The 27,284-nt window shown below is 35.9% G+C and overlaps 1 protein-coding gene across 2 annotated transcripts in view; it reads right to left on the minus strand.

The window, feature by feature from the left end:
* Tenm3 (teneurin transmembrane protein 3) overlaps positions 1-27,284 on the minus strand; it is a 439,811-nt gene that overhangs the window by 399,793 nt on the left and 12,734 nt on the right. For both annotated transcript variants that reach the window (XM_026400587.2, XM_026400586.2), the window contains exon 2: positions 14,842-15,120. In XM_026400587.2, coding sequence (XP_026256372.1) covers positions 14,842-15,120 — 279 coding nt within the window. The remainder of the gene's footprint in view (positions 1-14,841; positions 15,121-27,284) is intronic.

Raw genomic sequence — 27,284 nt, forward strand, 5'->3', positions numbered from 1 at the left:
CTGCCTTAACTTAATATCAATCAAGACTGAGGCCCAGGAGGAAGAAGAATATGATTTACCCTTAATAATAATCTTGTAAAGGAAATCAATTTTATGTTGTGATTGTTTTGAGATATGTCAGGAAGTAACTAAAATGTATGGGAGTTAAATATTCTGAGATTCTGCTCTTTAATCTCTAAGGCTTCACACTACTAGCAAATTAATGCATGTTAGGGTATTACTCTATATGGGAATTAACTGGAATATTAAGATGCAGTTTTCTCATTGGACACTGAGCAATGAATGAGTGCCCTGTTCTAAGGGCTAACTAGGAAACATGAAGAAATAACTTTGCTCTTCTAATTCTCAACTAGATCTGCCAATTGTTCACTGTCCATCTTGTTCTCTAATTAAGCCATTACATTTTCCCTTAAACCCACATTTATGTCTGATGTTTGATCAAATCTTCACATGCTGCACACTGTTTTACAAACTGCAGTGTGAATTCTTCTCTACCTATAACATTACATAATTGTGCAGTTGAGAATCTCTTTATCTTCCTATGGCTTTTCCTTTTTTTTTTTCTCCTACTGTAACATTTTTCCAGTTCTTCATTCAAAAGCTGGGTCTTTGGTGGGCTGGGGTTGTGGCTCAGTGGTAGAGTGCTTGCCTAGCTTGTGTGAGGCACTGAGTTTGATCCTCAGCACCACATATATATAAATAAAAGTTCATCAATAACTAATAAAAATATTTTTTAAAAAAGCTGGATCTTTGGCTTCCTCTTCTTCCCTCACGTCACAATGCCTGGTCAACACCACCATCACTTGTACCTTCCCCTGCATTCACAACATCACCTTCCTGGTTCACATCAAACCTGCCTCCTTAATCCCAAGTTCTCCATAGAGTCCATTCATCATTCATCATATCCCAACTCTGCTTCAGGATGGAGATGGGACAGATCTGCACACAGAGACAATCTTAAGCTTTTCAACATGACATCTACAGTTCTTCATAAGTAGATTCGGTTTAACTGTTAACTTGAACATCCATTTGCTTCTCAAGAGGATGCTTCCAGATCTGGTGGCCTCCTTAAATGTGCACTTGTTTCACATTATTGCTTCCAAGCAATTCTTCAAATTTTTCCAACTACAAACATGTACTACTTTTCTGTCACACTGAAATACATTTTAACACCCTCCTAAATCCTGCTCAAACTCTGTAAATTCTAGTAAAATCTTTCCTTTTCTAAATCTTTATTGCTTTCCTCTTCCCAACATGTAGTTTAGCGATGTATTTCATAGAGTGGTTTTGTCTTCTAATTGTTTCCTCTTGGCTAAGCCCCTATCTCTCTAAGCCTACAAGCCTGACAGCAAAGGATGTATTTTATTCCTTAAAAAATACCTCTCAAAATATTTAGTATAAGGATATTCACAAAATATGTGCTTAATACAGCCTGACTTTTTGCAGGATTAATGCTTTACTTTTTAATGAAAAATAGATCTCAATAACTTCTTGTGACATTATATATAACTTCCATAAACCTATTTATGTCTGTTTTTCTACAACCTCACTATTGCTTTTTTTACAATGCCTAAAGGTTACATATTACACTGCTAGTGGATAATTGTATATTCCTGAAAATACTTATTTTTAGTTGGTATTCTAGATCAGAAACTGTCAAAGCTAAAAATTACTATTTATACAAGGTATTTTATAAATCTTATCCCGTCTCTTCACAAAGATTTAACAACACAATTTTTATTGATGTTTCGTTGTTGAAATTTAAGCAAATAAGAATATATTTTTAGGTATTATAAAGCATCTTCTAATTATATTACAGGACATTGACAAAAATAGACTGTGTAAATAAATTTAGTTTCCTATATTACAAGGAATATTAAAAATTAAGATGTATTAAATGTTAAAAAAGCAATATATCCGGTACAGTGGCACATGCCTATAATCCCAGTGACTTGGGAGGCTGACACAGGAGAATCACAAGTTGGAGGCCAGCCTCAGAAATTTAGTGAGACTCTCAGCAACTTAATGAGATCCTGTCTCAAAATAAAAAAAATAAAAATAAAAAGGATGGGGCTGGGGGGTGAAGTTGTGGCTCAGTGGTAGCATGTGTGAGGCACTGTGTTCAGTTCTCAGCACTTTATATAAATAAAATGAAGGTCCATTGACAATTTAAAAATATTTTTAAAAAAAGACTAGATGGGGATGTAGCTCAGTGCTAAAGCACCCCTGAGTTACATTTCCAGCACATACACAAAATAAAGTAATATAAAATATATATATATAGATGAAAATTTAGGGAAGAAATCAACATTTCTGGTATAAAAGAAGCTGAAGTAAATAGTATCACTGATTTGATCATATCTCAAAGTTTCTAAAAAATTCTCTACCTCAAAAATACCTTAAGAAAATCAAACTGAGGATAACATTTGCAAAACATTAAAATTTAAATTTTATAGAGACAAAGGGTTAAAAGATTTTTATATAAGATTATAAAACCAACTGTAACTTAATTAGAATATATATACATATATATGTCTATGTCTCTCAATAATTATGTGTATGTATAAATCTGTGTCTATATCTTACTTCTTTTCCAACAGACTATGGATCAATGGAAAGATATACACCTCCCAGTGTTATTACTGCCTGCTTTAATTTTTTAAATAAGGGTACAGAAACTTCGTGGAAATGCTATTCTGAGCTGGATTAAATACAGATTTTCTTGGGAACTAGAATTTCTACAAAGGAATGCATGTTGAAGCAAAGCAGAATCCTGCTAGACTGGAAGACCATAAATTTGTGCTGTGCTCAAGTGCTTTTATTCTTGGAGTTTGCATCACTATTCTATTCTTCATTATTGTAGACTTTGCACATGTCTAGGAACAGAAGGCCCACATAGAAGGGCATGTTTACACATAAAAAGTCTTCCTGCAGCCAAACCTATCTCACCAAGGCCACATGTATACAAGAGAGGAGTCAATGCCCCGTAGCCTTTGAATTCTACCTTTACCTTCAGTTTTCTTTACATCAGGAAGATTCATGTATAGCCCAACAGAATAACAGAGGCACAAACTGACAATTCATGAAAGAAAAAATACAAATGGTATACACATACAAAAAATACAAATGGATGAAAATATGTCACCCATGAATCAAATAAATCACAACCATAGTATGACACTATGTTTCAGAAGGAGAGGTAATGGGAACTAAATTAGAACAAGATATGTTCCATGCTTTCGTAATTAGGTCAAAACGTACTCTGTTGTCATGTATAACTAAAAAGAACCAAAAAGTTTTTTGTTTTTTTTTTTAAATTTCATTAGGAAAGGAGTATAAATGGAGACAAGCTGTTTTGCGGGGCATTTTGACAGAGTGTATCAAAAGCCTCAAATTGTACATACTTATTGGATCTGAAATTCCATTTCTAATAATTTATCCTATAGTAATCACAGAACTAGGTGTAAATGTGTAAACACGTACCCACTAGGATGGTTATTACAAGTAACATATGTTTTCTAACTTTTTTGTTTAAATTGGCAAATAAAAGTTGTATGTGTTTATCATGTACACCATGATATTTTGAAATATGTACACATTGTGGAATGATCAAATCAAGCTAATTAACATGTGTATTAATTCAGTACTTATCATATTTTTTGTAATAAAAACACTTAAAATCTACTTTCTTATCAATGTTCAAAAATTCAATATATTGGCTGGTCACAGTGGAACATATCTGTAATCCCAGCAACTCAGGAGACTGAGGCAGGAGGAAGGCAAGTTTGAGGCCTGTCTGGGCAACTTAGTGAGATTCTGTCTCAAAATAAAAAGTAAAAAGGGCTGGAATACACCTTAGTAGTAGAGCCCCCTGGGTTCTATCCCTCCGATCTCAAAAAAAGAAAAGAAAATTGTTACTTACTAGAATCCCCACAATGTATAAGAGATCTCTTGAATTTATTCTTCCTAACTAAAATTCTGTATCCTTTGAGCAACATCACACCAACCACTGCCCCCAGTAAAATTTTTAATAGTGAAAATTCAAACAACCAAAATGGCAAAAGTAGTGGGTACACAAAACAAATTATGATATGGCATACTATTTAAAAAAGCATCATGGAGTAGTATAGCTAATAACACAGGCAAATTTATGTCAGGAGATATTGCTATTTTATTATTGTAAAAAACAAGCACACAGATAAAGAATAAAAACATATCAAATACCAAAATAGGAACTGGTTAATATTATCTAGCTTTTTTCTGTTGCCTAATAAACATGTAATGCTAAGTAATTAAAATAGATTAAAGGTATGCATTTTAAAAACTCATAATGTTTTATTCTTAAATTCATTTGCTCTAAAGTTCCACTTTTATTGTATCTGTCATATGGAATAATTTTAGGTTATCGAGACAGTACTTTACAAATAATGACTAAGTGCCTAGAAATTCTACTGATTATCTGAAACAAATCCTAAATAGGCTCATTTAGACCATTTGGCTCACCTATGAGCACATTTTGTATCCTGCCATCTATACAGTGATACTCTAGTCACAGCAAACGAGACACAGTCCATTATAAGGGAATGTCTCATACTTGTTTTCTGCAGCAACTGACATTTCATTCAAGCACTTTCAAATCCCCCAGGAATCTCCATCTGCTGTATATCAAAATTTTAAGATCTCTCTTTGTGAACTTTAAGACTCCTATATAAACCAGTTGGAAGGGCAAGCCTACTTCATCCTGATTACTAGATATTAACCAGTGTAGTCCAAATCATTATTTCACTAAGTCACCATTTTCCAAATTTGCAATATGTAAGTAATGACTACCTCTCTAGCTATTTATAGACTATTTCTAATTTTCTTAGACACATCAGTCATGACTAGGCTTTTGGTCCTCCTTTTGTATATTTTTCAAAAAATTATTATTTGATATTGTCTCAGAGAATTCATTTAAAAATAAACTGATTACATAATTATGTTTATAAACATGCCTTTTTGTTTTTAAGGAAATAAGCTGTTTAAAATAGTTCAAAACAATTTACACTTACTAAGGTGGAAACATTTATTTTCCGGCTATTGATTTAATCCTTAGGGCAAAGATCATACACATGTCATGTATATGTATATATATGCACATATGGGTGTAGACACACACACACACACACACACACACACACACACACACACACACACCCCAAGGATCAGGAAAGGAAATAAGAAATCACCTTTGTCGCTGAAGTAATACTGAATGCAATCATGGCATTCAGACTCCAAAGCCAATAACTGCTTCTTTTTCATAATGCTCTAGATGAGAAACCACAGTTTTACAGTTGTATAGAACTATTTTAAATAAAATACCAATTTTGGATAAGAATGTACTTTCCCCGCAAATCTTTTTATGACATGAAGTCTCAATTCCATCAAATATTATCAGTTTATACTACTCTGACTTGACATTTGTTATGATTTCAATCGATATTAAATAAAAATGTGTCTTTCTCTTTCTTTTTTTATAGTGCTGGAGATGCACACCCCGACCTTGCATACACCAGGCAAACACTGAGCTACATCCCCAGCCCAGAAATATATCCTTTTTAGTAAACCTTTCTGTAGCAAACACCAAACTATTTATGCACACAAAATGGTAAGATGAAAGTATCTTAAAAGGTAAGACATCTTGAGGAATTCACAGTTGCATAGGTTTATAGTTCAAGGATCCCTGCAGGCCTGATCCCTCAGTCCAGGTGCAACTCATTTCCCCTTAATCTCCTCCACCTCCAGTTTCTTATTGCATTTCTCCTTCCCTTTCCTTATAAAGATGCTGAAATGTCTTGCAAGATAAAAATATCCCTTCGGCCAAATTCCCCAGGTGTCTTCAACCTAGCTCCCTCCTTCCTTGCTTAGTTGAGTTTTGGAAAGAACAATCTCCACTCGCTGATGCCACATTTTAGGTTTCTGTTCAACTCTCAGCCCTCTGCAATTTGACTGCCATACCCACTACACAGAAATTAACATCTTCCTGTCCAATCTGCAGGATAATGTGGCGCTTAATGGGGCAGAATGTTGGAAGTTTTTGATTCTGCAAATCATATACAATCTGTCTTCTGTGAATTGATACTTTTCCCCCTCAGTGGAAGTTCATTTCTTTCATTGGTGCTTCTTCTATAGAAGATATATTAGAGAACTCATGATTCAACCTGTGATTGTCTTCATTTTATATTCTGTTTGCATTTGGGAAGAGCTTCTATCCCTGGTTTTAAATAAGTATTTCTAAACAAAGTAGCACTAAATGTAATGTATATATTATATATAATAATAAATGTATTTATATTATATATTACTATGTATACAATGAATATAAATATATATAATATATAATAAACACACACACATAATTATGTAAAAGATTACTGAACTGAGTAGTAATTCTCTGGCTGAATTTCTTACTTTATAACAATATGCTTTAACTCCCAACTTGGATTATACCATCATTCACCCAGTCTACCAAGTTAGAGAAGATAGTCTTTTTAAATGACTCCCTTCTCCCTATTTCAATGCAAATAATTAATCACCAGATTTTGATTCAAAATGAATGGGTCTCCCTTTCCTCCCTGGTTCTTTATCCAAACTTATATTTTCCCATTTTGATTATTATATTATATTACCTAATTGGCTAATTTGTTCCCAGTTTGACCCCTAGATTAGTCTGTTTTCTGTTCTATGACCAAGTACATGATGCTGGGTACTTTATGTAAAAAAAAGAGGTTTATTTAGTTCATAGTTTGGGAAGCTGAAAGTCTAAGATTGGGCAGCCCCATCTGTTCAACCCAATCTTAGACTTTCAGCTTCCCAAACTAAATGTGCTAAATCCCTTGACTGCAACGTAATATGGTAGAGAAATAGAATGGGAGTCATCCATGTGCAGAAAGGGGTAAATGTGGGGGATGGCCTCATTTTATAACAACCCACTCTCATGAGAATTTACTCACTCTGTGAGCATAGCATGAACCCAAAGGCAGAGCCTCCAGTGATCATCTTCCACCAAGTTCTACCTCCTAAAGATTCTACCAGATCTCAACATTGAAAGGTGGGGAACAAGACTCCAGCCCGTAAACGGTTGGGCTGGAGAACCACTTCCAAACCAAGTCTATTCCAAGTCTATTATTTGAGTGAATCATTATTATTATTTGAATGAATATTCAATAGCAACTTCATTTCCAGGTTCAGAGACTGGGTAAGGTGAACACAGTGGCCATGTCCCCACAGAGCTTACTCTCTTGTGGGAAAGACAGCATTCCACACTGCTTTCAAAGTAATTTCATAAAATGGGTATGTGACCATGCAATCCCTCTAATCAAAATCCCTCAGTGCTTCTTTTGTAGCCTGCAGCAAAAAGTGCAAATTCCTTGAAGGACCTCTGGATATATTCTGAGGCAACTTGTGCAGCCTCAACTCTCATGTGTTACAGGCACCAAACAACTTGGGATTTGAGGAACAGTCCCCAGGAACTTAACACATTCTCCTTGACTGCTTTGTCTGTCTGGAATTTCTCTATAACCTTTAAACCTCTATTCCAATGCCATTTCCCTCTCCACCTTTATGAAGCATTCTCTCCTCTCCTCCCTGCATTCTCTCTCTACTGGCAATATTCTGCTCTGTGCTGACAGTGACTTTGCATATTCTGCTGTAATAACACTTACCATATTAAAATCCAATTACATGTCGACTTGCCTGTTTGCCTACTAGCCTGTGAGCGACTAGAGGTCAGGACCCACATCTTACTCATTTTTGTTTTTCCAGCACTTGGTACAACGGTCAGCATTTATTATTCATTGAATGAAGATGTAGTTGATAGACCAAATAAGAAATCAATTCGATGAGTCACATCCAAACTTTATTCAATTTTTAGTGTCTGTGTGACTTATAATAGTGATATATAAAGCCAAGGTAAGAGTCATCAGATGTTCCTAATTGCCCTTTTCCCAAGTTTATACGCATTTGTATCCACTTTAATATGCATTCAAATAGCTTTTACATTTAGTTTATGTACAATCTAGTCATTATAGAAAACTATCTCAAGTCAACCAATAAATATAAAAATATTTCAATATCGTAAAATTATCACTGAAACGACTCAGTAGATAATGTAAAAGATTTTCATGTATAAAACTGTATGTAGATGTAATGTTAATAAACAGAATCGTTAAAACTTGAGAAGAATATTCTTTAAATAGCACACAAAAAAATCAGTTAGTTGCTCTTCAAACACTTGAATACACTCAGAATGGCAAATAAACTAAGGTTCTATGACTGTAACAGTTATTTTTGCTATTTCAGTGATAATTACATCAATAAACCTGATTCAGCATTCACTGCTGTTCGATTCATTAATTAAAACAATTTTACTGCTACCACTGTGATTTTTCAAGGATATCCAAAACACATTCAAAAATCCAAATGGCATACATCATCAATTTTGTTAAGTGCATGATATACTTCATGTTGATTTCAAATCTGCAACTAAAAAAATGTTCAGAATTTAAACAGAGGTAGCTTATATTCTATATATTTTAAACAAAAATACTTAGAACACAAGATGAGTTTGGTGGAATTGGCAATGTCCACATGACAAGTAGCAAATTGAAAAGTTTACTGAAAAGCCTCTTAGAATGAAAAACTATATATGTATACTACATAAGAGAAACGGCAGTAGACTTCATAAGTTTTCATAATAGTAGTTTCATAATAATATATTTTTAAATTTTATTTAAATCCTAATATTCAAGAGTGAGCTGTACATATTCAAGAAGTGAATATATTTCATCCTTAAATGAAAAATGGAAACTTTTACTCAAAGAATGAAAAGTCACAATTGAAACTACAAATGTATATGTATCGAGGCAAGGTAACTATTTTATACATTAGAAATGACTGTATTTTGCAAAGCAGCACTTCAATTCTGAGCTTGATTTAGGAAGCATACCCACGTATTACTTTCATTCATATTGACATACTAGAGCACCTAAAACATAAAATATAATTTACAGTGGCAGACCATGCCAGAATTGACCACTGCATGCCAGAAGAGGACTCATAATTGAACTCAACATTCAAGTGATAAGTTACTGTGTGTAATAGAATCTCATAAAATTAGAATAACACTAAAACAACATTTATTTCTACAGCAAGGGAATTCCATCTCAGTTCTCACAATTTCCCAAGAAGGCTGAAAGAAAAATTTGTGGATAAAGCTGAAGGAACAAAATTAGGCCAGAGAAGCTAAAACACACACACACACACACACACACACACACACACACACACACACCTTCAAATTATCATCAGAAAATCCAAATATTATTCCCTTCATGAAAAGAGCTAGGGAAATGCCATCTTCATGGTAGCTACAAGCATCAAAAGTAAGTGACATAACAGGGTACTCCAAGCCACTAGCAGGTTCTCCCAAACTCTTCTAGAATTTAATTGGTAATAGAATAACTATAGGTCCTTCCATTTCCTCTCTCTCACCTCATACAGTGACTCAGAAAGAGAAGAAATTGCACTGCCCACGCTTTCAGAGAACATACACTGCCTGACATAGTAATTTGGATTGCAAAATAGCTCAAGCTCTCTGTTGAGAGACTGATGTAAACAGTATCAGTACAATGGTTTATCAAATTGGTTTAAGGGGCATACCTTACCTTTTTCCTTGTAAAGTACAATAACTCAACTTTTAAACTTTATCTCTCTATACAGAAAGCAGATTTTTAAAAGTACCTATTTCAAAGGACAAGTAAAATTGCTTCCTTGAAAAGTGTTTAGCAGTGCAAAGCAAGTATCTTGTATGGAAAAAAAAAAAAAAACCACTGCACTCTAATGTTATAGGCTTTTTGTTAGTCAAATTAGCCCTTAATACTTCAGTATCATGCACAATTAGTGTGGCCTTCCTGGGGTCCTACAACAGGTACATTGCTAAGACCCCAGGTGAGAAATGAAGTCTTACAGGAATGATTTATTTTATTGTGTGAACTGATGAGCATCGGTTAAACTGCCTTTTAATTGACTGGCTGTCTAAGTAACATGCCTTTGAGGGAAACACTACTTTTGAAATTTCCTTCGGCCAGGAGGGGAAGGAGCATGCTAAAGTCTTTGAAGTCTATAGCCATCAAACTAATTATCAGCAGCATTCAATGCACATTCATTTAATTACAGTAAATTAAAAAGGATGTGGAGTTTTGGAGGAAAATAAGAGAGTCAATCAATGGTGATAGAAATTCCAGACTATGCAAATTATCAGTGCCTTTTTCTGGGAGAGAATGTTGGTTCTCTCTCATCTTACCAAACCTACAAACACTTGACTAATGTAGACAAAGGGAGGGTAACAAAGAGGTGGGGAGGGAAGGAGAGGCCACTGAATGTGGGCCAAAACTATGTAGGTACTTAATATTATTTATTTAATTTAATCTTCATAACTACTTAGGATGTAATTTTCTACCTTCACAAATAATAAGAGCACACACTCACAACTCAGTAGCTGCCAGGCACTGTTCTAAAGCACAATATATACCTGAACTCACTTAATATTCACAACAGCCTTATCCTTTTAGGACTGGATACTAGTCACTGTCATCTCTATTTTACCTACATGGAAACTATAGCACAGGACTGTTAGGTGACTTGCCCAAGGCCACACAGCTGGGAGGGGATGGTACTCATACAAAATCAGGTGGCCTGCCTACAGGCAGTATGTTTTCAACCAATACCCTTCATGAAGGTTCTCAGGATCTGAATCATGATACAGTAGAAGAGCAGTGCCAGCTCCTCCTGGCCTGAATGATGTCAAAGGTCAGTTTGTCCCAAGAGGCACTAAGTGGTAGAGAAAGGAAGAGCAAGATGAGGGACTTCCAGTTGGGGATCACCACATCTCTGGAAGTAGCAACACAACAGAATTAGCAGAACAACTGATGCATTAGCAGGCAGAGATGCACAAGTTGGGAACTCACACCCTGGGTAACTGAGGATTAAACTGTTTTAGGGGGTGAATGAAAGGATGGGAGCTCTGATCTCTGTGATTCTGAATCCAGGCACCTTTCAGGATACCACACACTGGATGACAAAAAACAATACTTGCTTGACTGCCTCTGGGAAATGATGCATATGCAAACCTTTTTTATAGCTTAAAGATGGATGTTTTGAAAAAAGTAAAAAGTCCTTTGTTCCTGACATTTAAACAGATATTCAGAATTAAGATCAGATTACTTGCAAAGCTAGATAGTGGGAATTCAGTCCGGGGTCTTTCAATAACACATCAGAGACAGGAAAGATGCCTAAAATAATCCAAAGCATACTGGTAATTTTATCTTTGATTAGAGAATCCCATTGCATTTATTTTTTTTAACCTTTCAACAGCTTACTAGAACTGCTATTAATAGGTGGGCACACATCACTGTTCCTTCAGCATTTATCTGGTGCTTGGCAGGTGACTCACGAGAACGATGACAACCCCAATGATCAATATGTGTCAAGAAAGGACTTCTCCCATACCCTTAATTTGGAAAAAAAGATCAACATTTGGAATTCCATCCGTAACTCAATATACTACAAAATCTTTCTTTCCAAATTCTTTTTTGACTTCAAATTCCCATGGTTGGTGAAAAGTTAGGTTTGCAAAAGAATAAATTTATCACTTGTTTTGAATCTCTGCTCACATAGAGATGTGTGACAAGGTCTGAATGTTCTTTTATTCTCCTGGGGTGCTCCAGCCATCAAAATTTCATTAGCCTCACAGTCGTTCTAGCACCTTCTTAACTTGAACTGTTGGCCTCTTTATCAATAAATAAATGAAATCTAATCTGTTTTAGTGACTAAACACTCCTTTGAAGTTATAACTACAGTATCAGACACTTCACTTGCGTACTTTTACAAATGTTGAAAAGCATCTTTTCCTGGGGAAAACGACCTCATTCACAGTTATTGCAAATGATGAAAACAGTCAATGAAAGGTCCCATGTTAAACCGGATGAGAACAAATCAGTGTCTGGTTCTTAAATTAGTTTCATTTGGTGAGATATTTTATCCGGGTCCTTCTTGTTCTGACCTTTAGTGATATAATAGGTTTTCCACTGACACATCTCAAGCTAGTTCAAAAATGAATAAAATCAGACAAGCAAAATAATTGAAGGGTCAAAGTAAAATATAATGGGAAGATCAATAGACTTTCAAAGTGAGAGCCATTCAAAATACCCGAAGAGAAAAGAATTGAATTATTTTAGTAATTTTATATTAGAAATATTTAACTAAAAATACTGATAGAAATAGAAATATGTATTAGTTTTGAGTATGTTGGTTTTGAAGATGTTCGAAGAACCTGTGTATGATTGCAAATTTTAGTTCTTACTATAACACAGCTTAAGGGGAAAAAAAAACACATACATTTTTATATCAGGGAAAAATCCACAATGCTCCTGTTTAACTCCACAATTCAAAATTCTAAGGTCTGCTAAATGCCTCAGAAAACTATGTTTCCCCAGATCTTAAAAGTAATTAATTAGCTTAATGAATTCTTGGTCTTTCTGAGTAATCACTGAAATTTCAGAACAAACAATCTGAAATGTTCCTATGGAAATACATAATAAATATATGAAATCCTCCGTATTCATTAAGATAACATATCTCTTTTCTTTCTTCTTGTTTCCTTCCTTGAACCAACCTCGTTGGGAATTCTTGGACCATCAAAACGTTGTTTAAAAAATAATCACAACCAAACCTTGAGCAAAGAGTAAACACAAGTTTAAGTCATTGCTGTCCAGCTCAAGAAACACTACTTTTGACACTTTATACTCTTAACTTGGCTGACCTGTTTACTCTCAATAAATGCTGCCAAATGTTCGAATTTCAAGGCAAGGCCCTTGTCACTTTCTCCCTGCCTCTCTTCATTCTGCTTCATAACCAACACGTGAGGAAATGAAAGAGTACAACTTCTCTAGCTTTCCCATCACTCTAAGAACTGGGTCTATGAGATTCCCAGGGAAACAAGGTCCTCCTCTAGTTAATAATAATTCATTCAGATGCAGAGGGGCAGCGGAGCTAGAAATTCACAAGTTTTTCTGCAATCCTCCCAATCATTTTTTTTTTAACTAAACACTACAAAGTTTGCAGATTTATATTTTCTGAAAAGAAAGAAATGATACATGTTTGAAACTTGGTCATTCTCTTCCTTTCTATAATATCATAAATTCTATTGTGAATTTTAGGAAAATCAAATGCAGAATTTGAATATAACAATGTACCTGCAATTGCTCAAGGAGTGTTATATGAAGTGCATATGGATGGGAAGCAATATTTACACCAAATTGTAAGTAGTTAAGGTTAGTGACTCTTGAATCCACTATGAAAATTGATATAAACACAGGATTTACTGAGGTGAATGGATTAGTTGAGGAAAATGTTGTCGGCCTGATTCTGAGACTCATTTTGTCCAAAAGAGGTATCCTTGTTTCTTGCTTGAGATTGAAATAAAGCTAGCTTTTACCAAGAACTTGCACTTCCAAAATGAAAATATTAAGTGCATGTTATTAATTGATCTTGACTTTAGTTTAATGCACTAAAATCTTCTATATAAGGTAAGAAATAGTTCTCGACGTCTTAAATTAGACTTTTTCCCTGTGAACAGGAAGGAAATGCCTAATAAGCAGTGCTCCCACTAGGTACCACTTCACACTGTCATTTAGCTGAAACGGAAAACTAACCAGAGATCTGCACTCTTATTACAAAGCCAAGCTGACAAAGTTGTTCAATAAATATTACAAATGAAATATTATTTATAAGATAACCACCTTTCTTTCCAATGTCAAGGGATTCTTTTACCTTAATTTTGTCTTTTTTTTGATACATTGGATATGCATAGCATTAATAAACAGACTGAAGTAGCATTAAATCTGAAGGAGAAATTTTTTTTGTTGTTGTTGTTGTTGCTGTTGTCTGGTGCATTGGCACTGATATTCCAATCCTTCCTAGAAGTAGCACTGACAAAAAATTAAGCTTTTTTTAAAAAATTTATTACTGCATTATTACACATAAATTAAGTGGTTTTTTTGTTTGTTTGTTTTTTGGTAATCCTGTACTGGCATTAGGACAGAAGTCCCAGTAATTTATAAAGACATTTTTTCTTTCTTACATGTAGAAAGCTACTATTTAGATACCCTTAAATCCAATTTTTGTGTGTGGATTTAATTGCATAGTCATCCAGTTCCCGAAGCACATCAAAGGCCACACTCCTCCTCTTTACCAAGAATTCAATTGCTCTCATCAACTAGGAAGTTTAAAGCATGATCAAATTTGTTCTTCAATCACTTGAGCCCTGTTAATAAACTATTCTGTGTGCTCACTCATCCATTCTAAGATTCTGCAACTTCTTTAAGATATCTTCAAGAGGAATCTACAAAGATATCTTTGATTGCAAGCTGGCTCTGGGATAAACCTTATCAACACTTGCTTTGCTACTCTATGGAGGATAACAGGTGACATGGTCCAAGATAAGTCAAAGTTAATTTTTTTTTCCTGTACACAATTGAAATGTTTTTCAAAACTATAGCTAACATATCATAGACTACTTGCATAATTTAACAATCTAATGTTCAATATTGATTTTTTTCCAGGAAAAAAATGCATTATTCAAGGACATTTCTTGTATTCTACTGCATTAAACAAAAAGAAAGGAAGAAGGGAAGACAAAGAAGAATGGGAGGAAGGAAGAAAGGAAGGAGAACATGACCCATAGTCAACCAAAATAGGCAGAAGCACTGAATGCCAACATTATAAAGCAAAAATGAAACTTACCATTCTCACTGTCGGACTTGTTTTCGTGCTCTGTATCTGTCAGGGTGAGGGCTGAGTTGGACCGGCTTGACAGGCAGGAGCTGCGGCCTGATTTGACCCCCCTGCCCCAAAGTCTCATGGCATGCTCTGGGGACATCACTGCTTCATTTTCAGTATCAGCATCTGACCCTGCACTGATAGAGTAACCTCTGTGAGGGAGCCCCATTTCCGCACAAAATGCCAGTCCTCTTCGAGTTGCTGGTTCACAAACTCCTAACTGCCTTAGGGTAAAATTCTGTCCTAATTAGGGGGAAAAAAAGATAACAACTAGTGAGTATATGATTAGTCTTAGTTTAGTTTTTTTTTTTTTTTTTTTTAAAGAAAATCTCCCTGAAATAAACACACATTCAGGTTTATCTGCTACCAGCACCAGCGTTCCCATTAGCTTTACATGGTATATGGTCAAGGGGGTGCAATAATCGGGCAGAGTGGGGCTGCACTGCAGCCTGTCTACAAGCTCCAGCTCAGACATCCTTTCTCCCACAAGCACCTCCATGGAGATGAGCAGGTACCACAAACCATGAAAACTCAACCCAGAGAAAGGATTCCTTACAATGGCAGAATTTTGTTTAGCAGACTTATGAAGTAATAGAAATTGTCAGAATTATTTCCTGTGTCCTGGCTCCAATCCTGGACTACAGGATTTTCCTACCCAGATGTTACTCTTCTGAAAAAGAAGAAGTTTCCCTTAAGAATAAATTTGTTCCTTAAGTAAAAACATGAGTTTGCTCAATCTTATTACATCTTCCCACCTTAATTTAGCAATCAATATAAACACGGATGGGGTGTGTGTGTGTGTGTGTGTGTGTGTGTGTGTGTGTGTGTACACATGCATGCACTAAATTTTGGGGTGTAATGTCTTGAAAATTTGCAGCATGCTTTGGACATTTTGACATTCTAGGGATTTTTTGCTTTAATAAACACCTGGAAAAATCTGTATTGATCTGAGTAAAACAATTTTTGCAAATAAAGTAAACTCTTAAAGTGGAAGTATTATGTATTTAAAAATTAATGATAAAATCAAGTTCCCTGAAAAATAAATGGCTGTGAACTCTGTGGGCCTTTACTAATAAATTGAGCATAATAAAACTCATGACACTGCAATAACTTAAAGCAAAAGTGTTTAAATTAGGTGACACCTTAAAATGACTTCTGTTATTAATGACTTTCCCAATCCTATATTTATTCTTGAATTCTCACATGTTTGATGATACTATGGATGAGAAGAGTGTGAAAAATGTTTGCTTGTAAGATGTATATATAGGTCTCTTTCATTTCTTATATCTTGCTGACATGGTAGACTCTGAGACTTAGGTACCAGTAAGAAACAAAATATTTACAAAGAATAGTAGTATAAGAAGAGTGATTTAAATTCAGCTACTGAATGACCAACAGTTTTAATTTTCCTACTTCTAGGAACACATCAGTTAATTTGCTGGTATGAGAAACCTATGTTATACTTTTTAAAACAGTGTATTACCAATTACTTACGATAAAATGATATGTAGAATCTGCTAGGAAATAAATCACACATAAAGTACAATATAGCAAATATTGGGCTGTAAAGATATTAGCAGCCTCCAGGCCTCAGCATATTTTAACTCGTGTGGTTAATTGCTTTATTGCTATGGTCATAATCAGAAGTTGGAATCAGCTTTGTCTTGGTCAGACTTCCAAATGGATTCTGACAATGACACTCATAAATAATGAAAATCAGTTGCTACAATTAGCTGCAAATCAAACTGTGCTTATCAGGGAGATGTGAATAAGCATCTGAACCAAAAAAAAAAAAAAAAATCCACAAAAAAATAAGAAAGAAAAAAGTGAGAATGTGGGTCAACTCACTGAGGTAGGACACAGGATTGTCAGTATTTTTAGTGAATTCTACTTATGAGAGTCAACCCAAACAAAATCATTGTCATCATGGACTGTTAATGGAATTGCTTTAAAAGAGTTTACTCACTGTTATTTCCAGGTCACATTTAAAATGCCAGGGGGGTGGGGTGGGGGGTGCAAAGAACTCTACAACATTTTAATATTACCATCAAACATGCAGGTTTTTCAAAATAAGAACACAAAATAATTTTTAGGGAGTGAAAAAATAAATAAGAATGATCCTCTGCATTTCCCTCCTATATTGAGAGGTGCCCATATTCCAGAACAAAAAGACAGCAGTTATAAAACGATAAGCATTCTCTTTCTTATCTTTGAACTTAATATTTTGAAACATTTTCCAAGTTTCTGACTTTTCAGGCTATTGCCATCTTGATGAAAAAATCCATGAGGTGAAAGAAAGCAGAAAACTGCAATCTTTATTTGTTCTCCAGGTATGTAAACACAGTTCATTTTGCAGCTAAATATCCAAGGCATCATCCCTCTGAATTGTATGTGATCTAAATTCAAGAACAATTTGAACCTCTGCAGTCATCAGCTCACAATAACTCAAAACTCTTTAGGGCTGTTTCTGAAATGCAAACTAGAAAGCTACCCAAACATCAGGAATCCCTGTTAGATTTCTTCACTGAATTTAAAAGTTTATTTTTGTTTCCAGAGGAAAGGACACACTAAACTTGGCCTCTGATGGACCTGTGTTAAAGCCACTTACTACCTCTGTTCAAATCACTTCCCCATGGCCTCTTTCTACCTTTCAGGGATTTCACGACTTGGCTTACAAGATGGTTTGTATAAATGAGGGGAAAATTCCTTAAAAAATAAATACCTTGACAAATGTAATTAATGATCATGGAGAAATGTGTAATTTTTATGGTGGGGAAAGAATAATTTTCAAATCACTTGCAAATAGCCACATCACCACCAAAGTTGACTTTGACATAAATAATTGACTTCATTCAAAAATGCCTTTTCCTGAGAAATGCCACAATGTTTCAGATTCTATTATTGTCAACTCTCCTGTTTGGGTAAGGCTTTTTAAATTTTAGGATCCCTTGTTTTAATGCAAACACCCTTCTCTGAAGATATCTTATCATTAGGCCAGAATAAATTATCTACCAGATAATTTCCTGCAATCTAGCAACACTTAGCAAGATAAGCTATACTTATGACAGGCTATGCAGTTTTGACAAATTCAGAGTTGAGACAAGAAAGGTTCCTGACTAGGTGAAGAGATAATTGGTGGGATAAAGGAGGTGGGAAGGCTGAGCTGGGCTGAGAATGTTTGGGTACAGCTTGAAGGAGATGTAGAAAAGTAGAAAAAGAAAGGCATAATAAGGCTGCTTAGGTACCTCTGGGACCAGGCTAACCATCTGATAGCCTTGGTTAGAGTCAGATTCAGTTCAAGTAGCAGATATTCTATTCTTATTTTCCATGATTTTTTCAGATTATAAAAAGTCTGATGTTCTTTGCGCTACTTTTAGCACCACTTCTCCTAACTTCTCTTTCTGCCTTCTAGTCTTTATATTAATTCTCTTTGGCTAAGAATGGCAAACAAGTATTTCTCTCCTGCACTTTGAATTTTCTTTGTAACCTTGATCAGCAGGGTCAATGGCAAAGTTTCCAATTACAATTTGAAACAGCACCAAAACAATAAATTGTAGCAAGAACAAGTCTACCTGAGGGTGGAATTCACTTGTGATTAAAATGCAAGGTTAGCTTGCACCAGATTAGGCATTTTTGTTTTATGACACTCATAAATTTGAAAATCTATAAAAGAAAAACTTAATGAACAACCTAGGCAGTTGGTATCATTTTAAAAAAAAAACTTTACATTTTAAAAAATGAGTTAGCATACATGACAAAGGAAAAAGGATGGTGTAAGGACAAATACTTCAAATGAGGTTGGTGCATGATACCCCTTTAATAAATGAAGGGGATCAGGGATCCTATTTGGCCTTTTTCTCATACAGCACCTACAACCTAGTTAGAGCAGAGAGGAATTTCTCAAAGCTGCAATCAGAGTGTTCTTCCCCAAAGGGTAAGACATCTATTATCTCTTATTTGAATTGGAAAGATAAAAATTCTACGTAAGAGTCTAGTCTTAGAGTGGCACAGGGGGATGCCAGTACCCTGGGGGCAGTGTATCCTCTCCCTTCTAATGTCCAAATTTCCCTAAAGTTGGCACCGTCTCTTACTTTTTAAAAAATAAATACTTTATTGAGATACAACTTATATACCATATGGTGTACAATTCAATGGCTTTTTAGCAACTATGATGTTAGAATACTTCTATTTACCCAAAAAGAAATCTAAAATTTCCAGCTTGCTTCTCCCATCTCCCTCCGCCTATTTTGAACATTTCAGATAAAAGAGACCTTACCATGCGTGGTCTTTTTTGATCAATTGCTTTCAATTAGCATGATGTTTGTAAAGTTCAAACATGTTATAACATCAGTTCTTCACTGTTTTCCATGGTTATATAATATTCTTTTGTATGGATATACCATATTTTATTTATTCATTCATCAACTAATGGACATTTCAGTTTTTTCCCACTTTCTGACTATTATGAACTGCTTCTAGGAATATTTATGTAGAAATTTTTGTGTGTACACGTTTTCATGTCTCTTGGGTATACACCCAGGAGAGGAATTGCTAGGTCTAGGGCAGTTCCCTACTTAATCTTATGAAGGCCTGGCAGACTGCTTTCCACAGCAGATGTATTGCTTTATTCCCACTAGCAGTGCATAAGGCTCTAATTTCTGTATGTTCTTATCAACACTTCTTATTAAGTATTGGTTTTCTTTTATCACTGCAAGTAGGGCCTGAAACTTGCAACCTGTGTTTAGAAAATCAATCGTTGGTACTGAATGTGGGCGGGGGGAGGAATAATTGTTATTGTAAGAGCTAGGCATTTGTAATCCCAGAAACTCCAGAAGCTGAGCAGGAGGATCACAAGTTCAAGCCCAGCCTTAGCAATTTAGGGAGCCCCTAAACAACTCAGTGAAAATAAAATAGGGATCAAAATAAAAGATAAAAAGGCTGGGGATGATAAAAAGTGATAAAAAGTCCCTCAGTTCAATCCCAAGTATCAACAATTAAATATCACAATTAAATAAATAAAAGCAATTGATTTATGGGCCTACGTGAGAATTCATTATTTATCTTTTTTTTCTAGATTTCCTCTTATGCTGCTTTTATTCCTTATAAAGTATTTTTCTATTAACATTGTAAATACTCTTTAGTTAAGATTGTTTGCCTTTGGGACTATACCCTATACAAACAAAATCACTTGATCTAAATATACATGAACAAAAAATGTTTAGTGCATCATTGTTGCAAAAATGTAAATAACCCAAATGTTTACCAGAAAGGGAATGGCTGAATAAATTACATATCCATGCTATGGAACATTCTGGAGCTAGCATAAATAATGAGTTTGGATCTCAATCTTCAGATCTGGAAGGAAGACCATTATGTATGTTTTAAGTTAAAAAAAAATTTAAGTTGCAGAATGAAGTTGTGTGGTATGATCCCACTTCTGGAAACAAAGGAGGAGAATTAGCAGATTATGTAAGTGCTTGTGGTTTGAGCATGAACAGAGATGAGAAGGAATATATTACTATTAATGATGGTTCATTTAAAAGGGATTGTAAGTGAAGGAAATTAGCTATTTTCTGTCTTATAGTTTTGCATTTTTACTTTCCTGATAATTATTTTAGTAATTTAAAAAACAAAGAAAAATCAAAACAACCCATTTTACATGTATTTTCTTGATTTGCTGTTTAATAGTACCTATTCAGTAATTAGACATTTAATATATTACCTTCTCTTGGGAAACGGGAAGGTTAGGTTTTTAAAAATCTTTCCTTCTGGTCTGGAGTTGTGGCTCAGTGCTTGTGGTCTGAACATGAATAGAGATGTGGCAGAGTGTTTGCCTAGCATGTGTGAGGCCCTGGGTTTGATTCTCAGCACTGCATATAAATAAGTAAAATATTGACAATTATATATATATATTCATTATAAAGAAAAGAAGTTGTGTATGATTATATAGGAGCATTTTTCCCTCCATTTCAATCCTTCCCTTTCCCCTTATCATCTATGAATTATTTTAAAGAAGATTAACCAGGGGCTGAGGTTGTGGCTCAGCGGTATAGCGCTTGCCTTGCACATGTGACACACTGGGTTTGATCCTCAGCACCACATAAAAAATAAACAAACAAAGGTATTGTGTCCAATTACAACTAAAAAAAAAAAAACTTAAAAAAAAGAAGATTAACCATCTGTTTCTTTTACAAAATCCAGGGGTAAGAAATGGACAGATGAATCAATATAAGTATAATACAAAGAAATAAAATAATCTATCATTGTCTTTAATTATTTTTCTTGGTCACTCTAAGCTTGAATGAAATTATTTATTTTCAGGCATGGAGTGACACTCCTCCATAGGTACGAGCATATCACAAAATGACAGATCAGGTAAATGCTTCTTATTTGGTACTTGTGACACACTGGGTTTGATTCTCAGCACCACATAAAAATAAACTCTACCATCTTAGGAGAGTTTTCTATTTGGCTGAGTTTCAGAACAGTAAGACAATTACACAGTAAGAGAAATACCTGTAACTTTATTTCCTAGTGCATATTTTTTCAAGACACTCCTCTTCTTATACTTTCCCACTAACTACCTGAACTTGCCCTATCCCCTTTTATTCTGCAAATAAAATTCAAATATCTTCAACTTCTTGCTAAAGTTGTCTATTAATGTTACTAATCTCCAAAATCATACACTGATGCCATTTTGGCATGCTGAATCCTCTGAACTGAAGGAGGCTGGAGACTTCAGAAGCAGCCTCAGAACAAAGTCTCTCTCTGGCCTTATCCTGACCTCCTGTCTCTCACCTCACTGATGCACATCACCCGAACCAGAGGTCCTCCTCCTTAAGGTGGATCACAGAAAATGGAACCTCTCAGGCTGGGGATATAGCTCAGTTAGTACCTTGCTTGCCTTGCATGCACAAGGTCCTGGGTTCAACCCCCAGCACCACCAAAAAAAAAATTTACTGGGACAGGGTTGTGGCTCGTGGTACAGCGCTTGCCTAGCATGCATGAAGCACTGGGTTCGATCCCCCGCACCACAGACAATGGAACCTCTCTCTCAAAGCAAGTCATTAAACCAAGAATGATCATACTATCCCTGCTCCCTTTTACCCTCTCCCTAGAAAAACCCTGGTTCTGAAGGTGGACAGGCCTTGCTGCATTTCCCCTCCAGTCTGTTACTGGAACATCACACCCTTTCTGTCCAATCACATTTCTACATGACTGTCCATTTTTCGTCAAGCCTAATAAAAACAGACAGCTTTCCCTAGGTCTCTCATTCCTGAAGGCTCCTGTTTCACACAAAACCTTCATTAGTACATTGTTATGCTTTGCTCATGTTGACTTTCTCTAGATGAGAGTCCTATGTGCCCTAGGCTGGGTGAGGAAAGGTAGCCCACCTTTCTGCCCCTACACAGATAACCTCAAATTTCCAGAGGAGGTTGAAAATGACCACCGTGCAACATACTTATAATCCAATTCATTACACAAAGCACAAGTCTAATGGAAGCCATTGCAGGATGCCCCCTCAGCAATCATTTTTAGAAAGCAGTTGTGGAGGGGGACCTCTGCCAATGGAAATCTGGGTCCAGGCACTAAGGTGAACTGGATGAGAAGGATGAGAAGGGGAAACCCCAGCTATATCTGAAAGCAGAGAAAGCAGGATTAGAATGAATGGCCCTGGAGAATGTGCATTTTCTTCAAGATAAGATTTGTGAGGCCCCCAGAAGAGGAGGAACATATGGATATCGAAAGGAAGGTTTGGTGGCCCAAATGGGAAAAACTACATTAACTCCACTGACTTTTAAAGAAAGAGCATCTTTTAAGCCTGGATCATGAAGGATTTATACACTCAACCATATATACACATGCATGGCGATTTTAGCAACCACTTGTAATTAGAGAAATATTTTTAGATTATTTCTTTTATTAAAGGCATTCTGAAAATGAATTTGCTGCTTACTTTCTCTTAGTAATTATTCCTTTAGAACAAACCAAGAGCCGGAGATGATAAGATGCCTACAACCTATCTGTTGGTATCTGATAGTCAAACTGCAGTAGGTACTAGTATGAATAAGCGTATGGTTTGGCATAAAGCAGCAGGTGTTTAATAATTGTGACTGAAGCGGCACCACAGTGATTCACAATGTGGATCCAAAATTGGCAATGTGGTGAGGACCCAGATACAAGTTTAGCAGTAAGCTGGGGGCTCAAGACATCAGACCAATAAAGGCCGAGGCAGGGGGAAAGGATTACCCCCACTGTGTCCCGAGGAGGGCTGTAAGCTACATCTATCTGCTCACACCTTCTGGTAGGTAATCTACAAAGCAGGTTGGCGGCCAAGGCTGAAAGAAGCACTTGCCTACTTAACAGCCAAAATTAGTTAACAATCACTTAGGCAGGGGAGCTAAAAGAGAGAGTTAAGAGGAAAACATTAACATGAAACAATGATAAACTGGAGCTATTTAACTTGTGTCTTTAGTACAGAAATTTAAGGTTGAGTAAACATGACCATCTAAATCCTTTAATCCTGCCGCTGACATTTATAGTGACTGAGAAGGATTAATCATTTTGATCTCCAAATGAATCATTTTAAGCAGTTAATATTTAAAAGTAATAAACTTTGGAGTTCGGAGTAATTAGCCTAGTGGATCTGATTAATGTTTCAGGTTTTTGTCTCTTTATTAAACCCTATCTTCACACACACAAAAAAAATAAGTTTGCTCAGGACCAGTATTTCAGAAAACACAAAAAAAGGTTTCAGATTCCTTTCGTTTTTGTATGATGACGGAGGTGAGGGGGAACGCTGGGGAAATGAAAAGTTTGGGGTCTAACTGGAAATTCATAGCAGCATTAAGTGCTGAATGGTAAGACCATCTGGTCATGTTTCTTTTGAAGTCTAGGATCAGTTCCCATTATTCACTATAATGGCATCCAAGACTAAACCAAATTTCAGTGTTTAAAATTAAAAGCATTTTCCTCTTGGCTCTTGTAATCTTCCTCTTTCACAATTTCCAACATATCAGGAGGTTTGATATATTTTCACAGTGCAAAAAAAAAAAAAAAGCAAGTAAATAGAGTAAAAATAAGAAAGAAGAGTAAGAAAGTTTATTCCCTTTCCTTTCCAAAGCAGGATAAAAACGGTACAGAGACACCATAATAGTATTTTGGCAAAGGAATTATTAATACTGTTTTTACATCTGCCCAGTGCTATTAGTGACATGCTAAAATTATAACTTGCATGTTCAACATTTAAGAAATATGAATTAAATTCTTTTGACCTATCTGGAACAGTATAATATATAGAAATATTTAACAAATGACTTATGATTTTAGTATTAAAACTGCCCTCTGATGTAATCCATATTGAAGAGCTTGGAACAGGTCTTTTTTGATTTTGAAACTGATGAAAATATTTGAAAGACCTGGTTCCATCAATATGCCACCAACCCTTCATTCTCTCAGCACTGTCTGGATATGTCACATCTGCGATTATCTTGTTGGGCAAAATGTCTTTATCCAGAAAAACCCTGCAGTACAACGGCAGCAGAGGTTTCTAAGAGAAGATTGTGGTTATGACTCAGTAGAGGCCATGTGCCTGCCCATGGCGCCAAAGGAAATCTCACCCTGGCTGAAGCTGTATGAGAGTAAAAAGACAAATCCCAAACTTGCCACATTCAACTACAGTTGTTTGAATGTGTCTAGCTCTGTTTTTGTTTTAATATTATGGTTTAGGTAAATTTTACATGCACTGAAATTCACAGATCTAAAGCAGACACTTCCATGAGTTTTAAGAAATGCATGCATCTACCACAAGCCCAAACCAGATATGGCACCTCTCCATCATGCCAACCAAGTTTTCCTGTGCACAGCTAATTCTTACTCCCACAGGCAACCACAGTTCTGATTTCTTGTACTGTAGATTAGATTTGTCTGTTCATGGAATGTTATAAAAATGGAGTCATATAGAATGTACTGTGGATCCTTTTGATTAACAGGATGTTTCTGAGATTCTTCCATGCTGTTGCACACATCAGCAGTTCATTCTTTCGTATTTCTAAGTTGTATTCTATTGTATGAATGCACTGCATTTATTTATTTTTATTTTTTGGTACCAGGGATGGAACCCAGGAGCACTTAACCACTGAGCCACATCCCTAACTGCCCCCTCCCCTTTTTGGTACAGGGGATTAAACTCAAGGGCACTCAACCACTCAGCCACATCCCCAGGCCTATTTTGTATTTTATTTAGAGACAGGGTCTCACTGAGTGGCTTAGCACCTCACCCTTGAGGAGGCTGGCTTTGAACTTGCAATCCTCCTGCCTCAGCCTCCTGAGAAGCTGGGATTGTGTGCCACCACACCTAGCTTCCCCAGCCCTTTTTATTTTTTATTTTTAGACAGGGTTTCACTAAGTTGCTGAGGCTAGCTTTGAGCTTGTGGTCCTCTTGCCTCAGCCTCCCCAGCTGCTGGGATTACAGGCATGCACTACTACTGCAATTTATTACATCCATTCACTTGGGCCTATGATCAATAAAGCTGCTATCAACACAAGTTTTCATGTGCTCTGAGTAAATATTTAGAAGATGAATCTCTGGGTCCAAGAGGAGATGTTATTTTGACTTTATATATGAAATTTCCAGTTTCCAATGCAGTTGTGCCATTTTACATTTTACACTCCCATCAGCAATGAGTGAGATTCTAGTTCTTCCATGTCCTCATCAATATTTGATGCTGTGAATCTTTTTAATTTCAGCCATTCTAGTGGGTGAATAGTAATCTCATTGTGATTTTGGCTTTAATTTCCTTGACAGTTAATGATGGCAAAGATTGTTTTCATGTGCTTATTAAACATTTGTATATTTTTAATGCAACATTCCTCTTAGAAGTTTTCTGCCCATTTTGAAATTGAGTTATCATTTGTTATTGATTTTTAGGAGCTCCTTATATAACCTATATTCAAGTCCTCTGTCTTACACACACACACACAAACACACACACACACACAAATTTTTCTCACTCTAGTTGCCTATTCATTTTCTTAAAGACATCTCTAAAAAGCAGAACTGTTTAATTTTGATGAAGTTTAATCTATCCAAGCTCTTCTTTTCCATTTAGCCTTTTCATATCTTTTCATAAAGATATTTTTGCCTAACCAAGGTTGTGAAGATATCCCAAAACATATTTAGCATTTTATTGTGGTTTTCTAATAAAAATTAGCAAGATAAAGGAGTATAATAAAAAAAAGATTTGATGAGATTCTGCTTATTCCTGGCCTTATAACTCACCAGCTATTGACTGTGTGAGCATTTTAGCAAGTGTAGGTCTCAGTTTTCCTCACCTATAAAATGGACTTAGAGGATTGTAAAGATCTCCCAACCCCCTAAGTCTATACAGATGCAGGAAGAAGGCAACACAATGGAACATGAGACAGAGCTGAGAACAATAGCATCAAAAGTCCAAGGAAATGGAAGAAAAAAGGCTAAAGTATGTGTCACAAGAGTTCGCATTTCCTTTAGCACGGTTGATATTTCATCCCTAAGCTAACTCAGATGAAGGATGCCATCCTCTGGTCTAGCTCCTCCCTTGAACACCACGTCTGGAGTTCATCCTGAATTAAAAACTAACCATCGGACAGCAGGGACCTTAACAAGTTCTAGTCTGGAAAAGGTGCTTTTCTTCTCCAACCTCCAAAGTGTATAACCAACCTGCTTGTTTCCAAAGCAGGGATTATTTTCTAATTTCAACCTTTGATTTAAAACTGGAAGTCTTTCCTTCACAGAAGGAACCCCTCCCCAAATACAATTTCTGTCAATATTTTACTGTTTTTAGTTTTCATTTTCTTCTTTTTACAGTGGTGGGGATTGAACCCAGGGCCTCACACATGCTAAGCAAGGGCTCTACCCTGAGCAGCATCACCAGCCCTTTTGAAAATTTATTTTGAGGCAGCATCTCACTGAATTGCTCAGGCTGGCTTCGATTTTGCAATCCTCCTGCCTCAGCTTCACATGTAGCTGGGATTACAGACATGCACCACCATGCCTGACTGCTGTTTTCAGTTTTCTTTCAAGTTTTGTTGTTGATGGTGGTAATTCAACTGATAATTTTTAAAAATGTATTTCACGTGTTTGTAAGAGGTTTTAAGTAAAGGTCTGAGTAAAGCTGTTCATGAATTCTTTCTTTTTATTGTTTTGTTTTTTCCTAAATCTAAATTTCACAATTGCACAGAAAGTCCTCACTTAAGGAATATGTTGTGTCTAGATGTTGGTAAGGATCAGTATACGTTTCCCATGAAAACAACATAAAGGATGTCAGGCTGGAACTTGCAGGTCTACCAGGGTCTATGTCCCTAAGGGACTGAGTCAACAGCACTCGGGAGCATGGCTTCCACAGAGGAGACTGTCTCTTTGGAAA

This window comes from Urocitellus parryii, chromosome 14 (assembly GCF_045843805.1).
Source record: "Urocitellus parryii isolate mUroPar1 chromosome 14, mUroPar1.hap1, whole genome shotgun sequence".
NCBI lineage: Eukaryota > Metazoa > Chordata > Mammalia > Rodentia > Sciuridae > Urocitellus > Urocitellus parryii.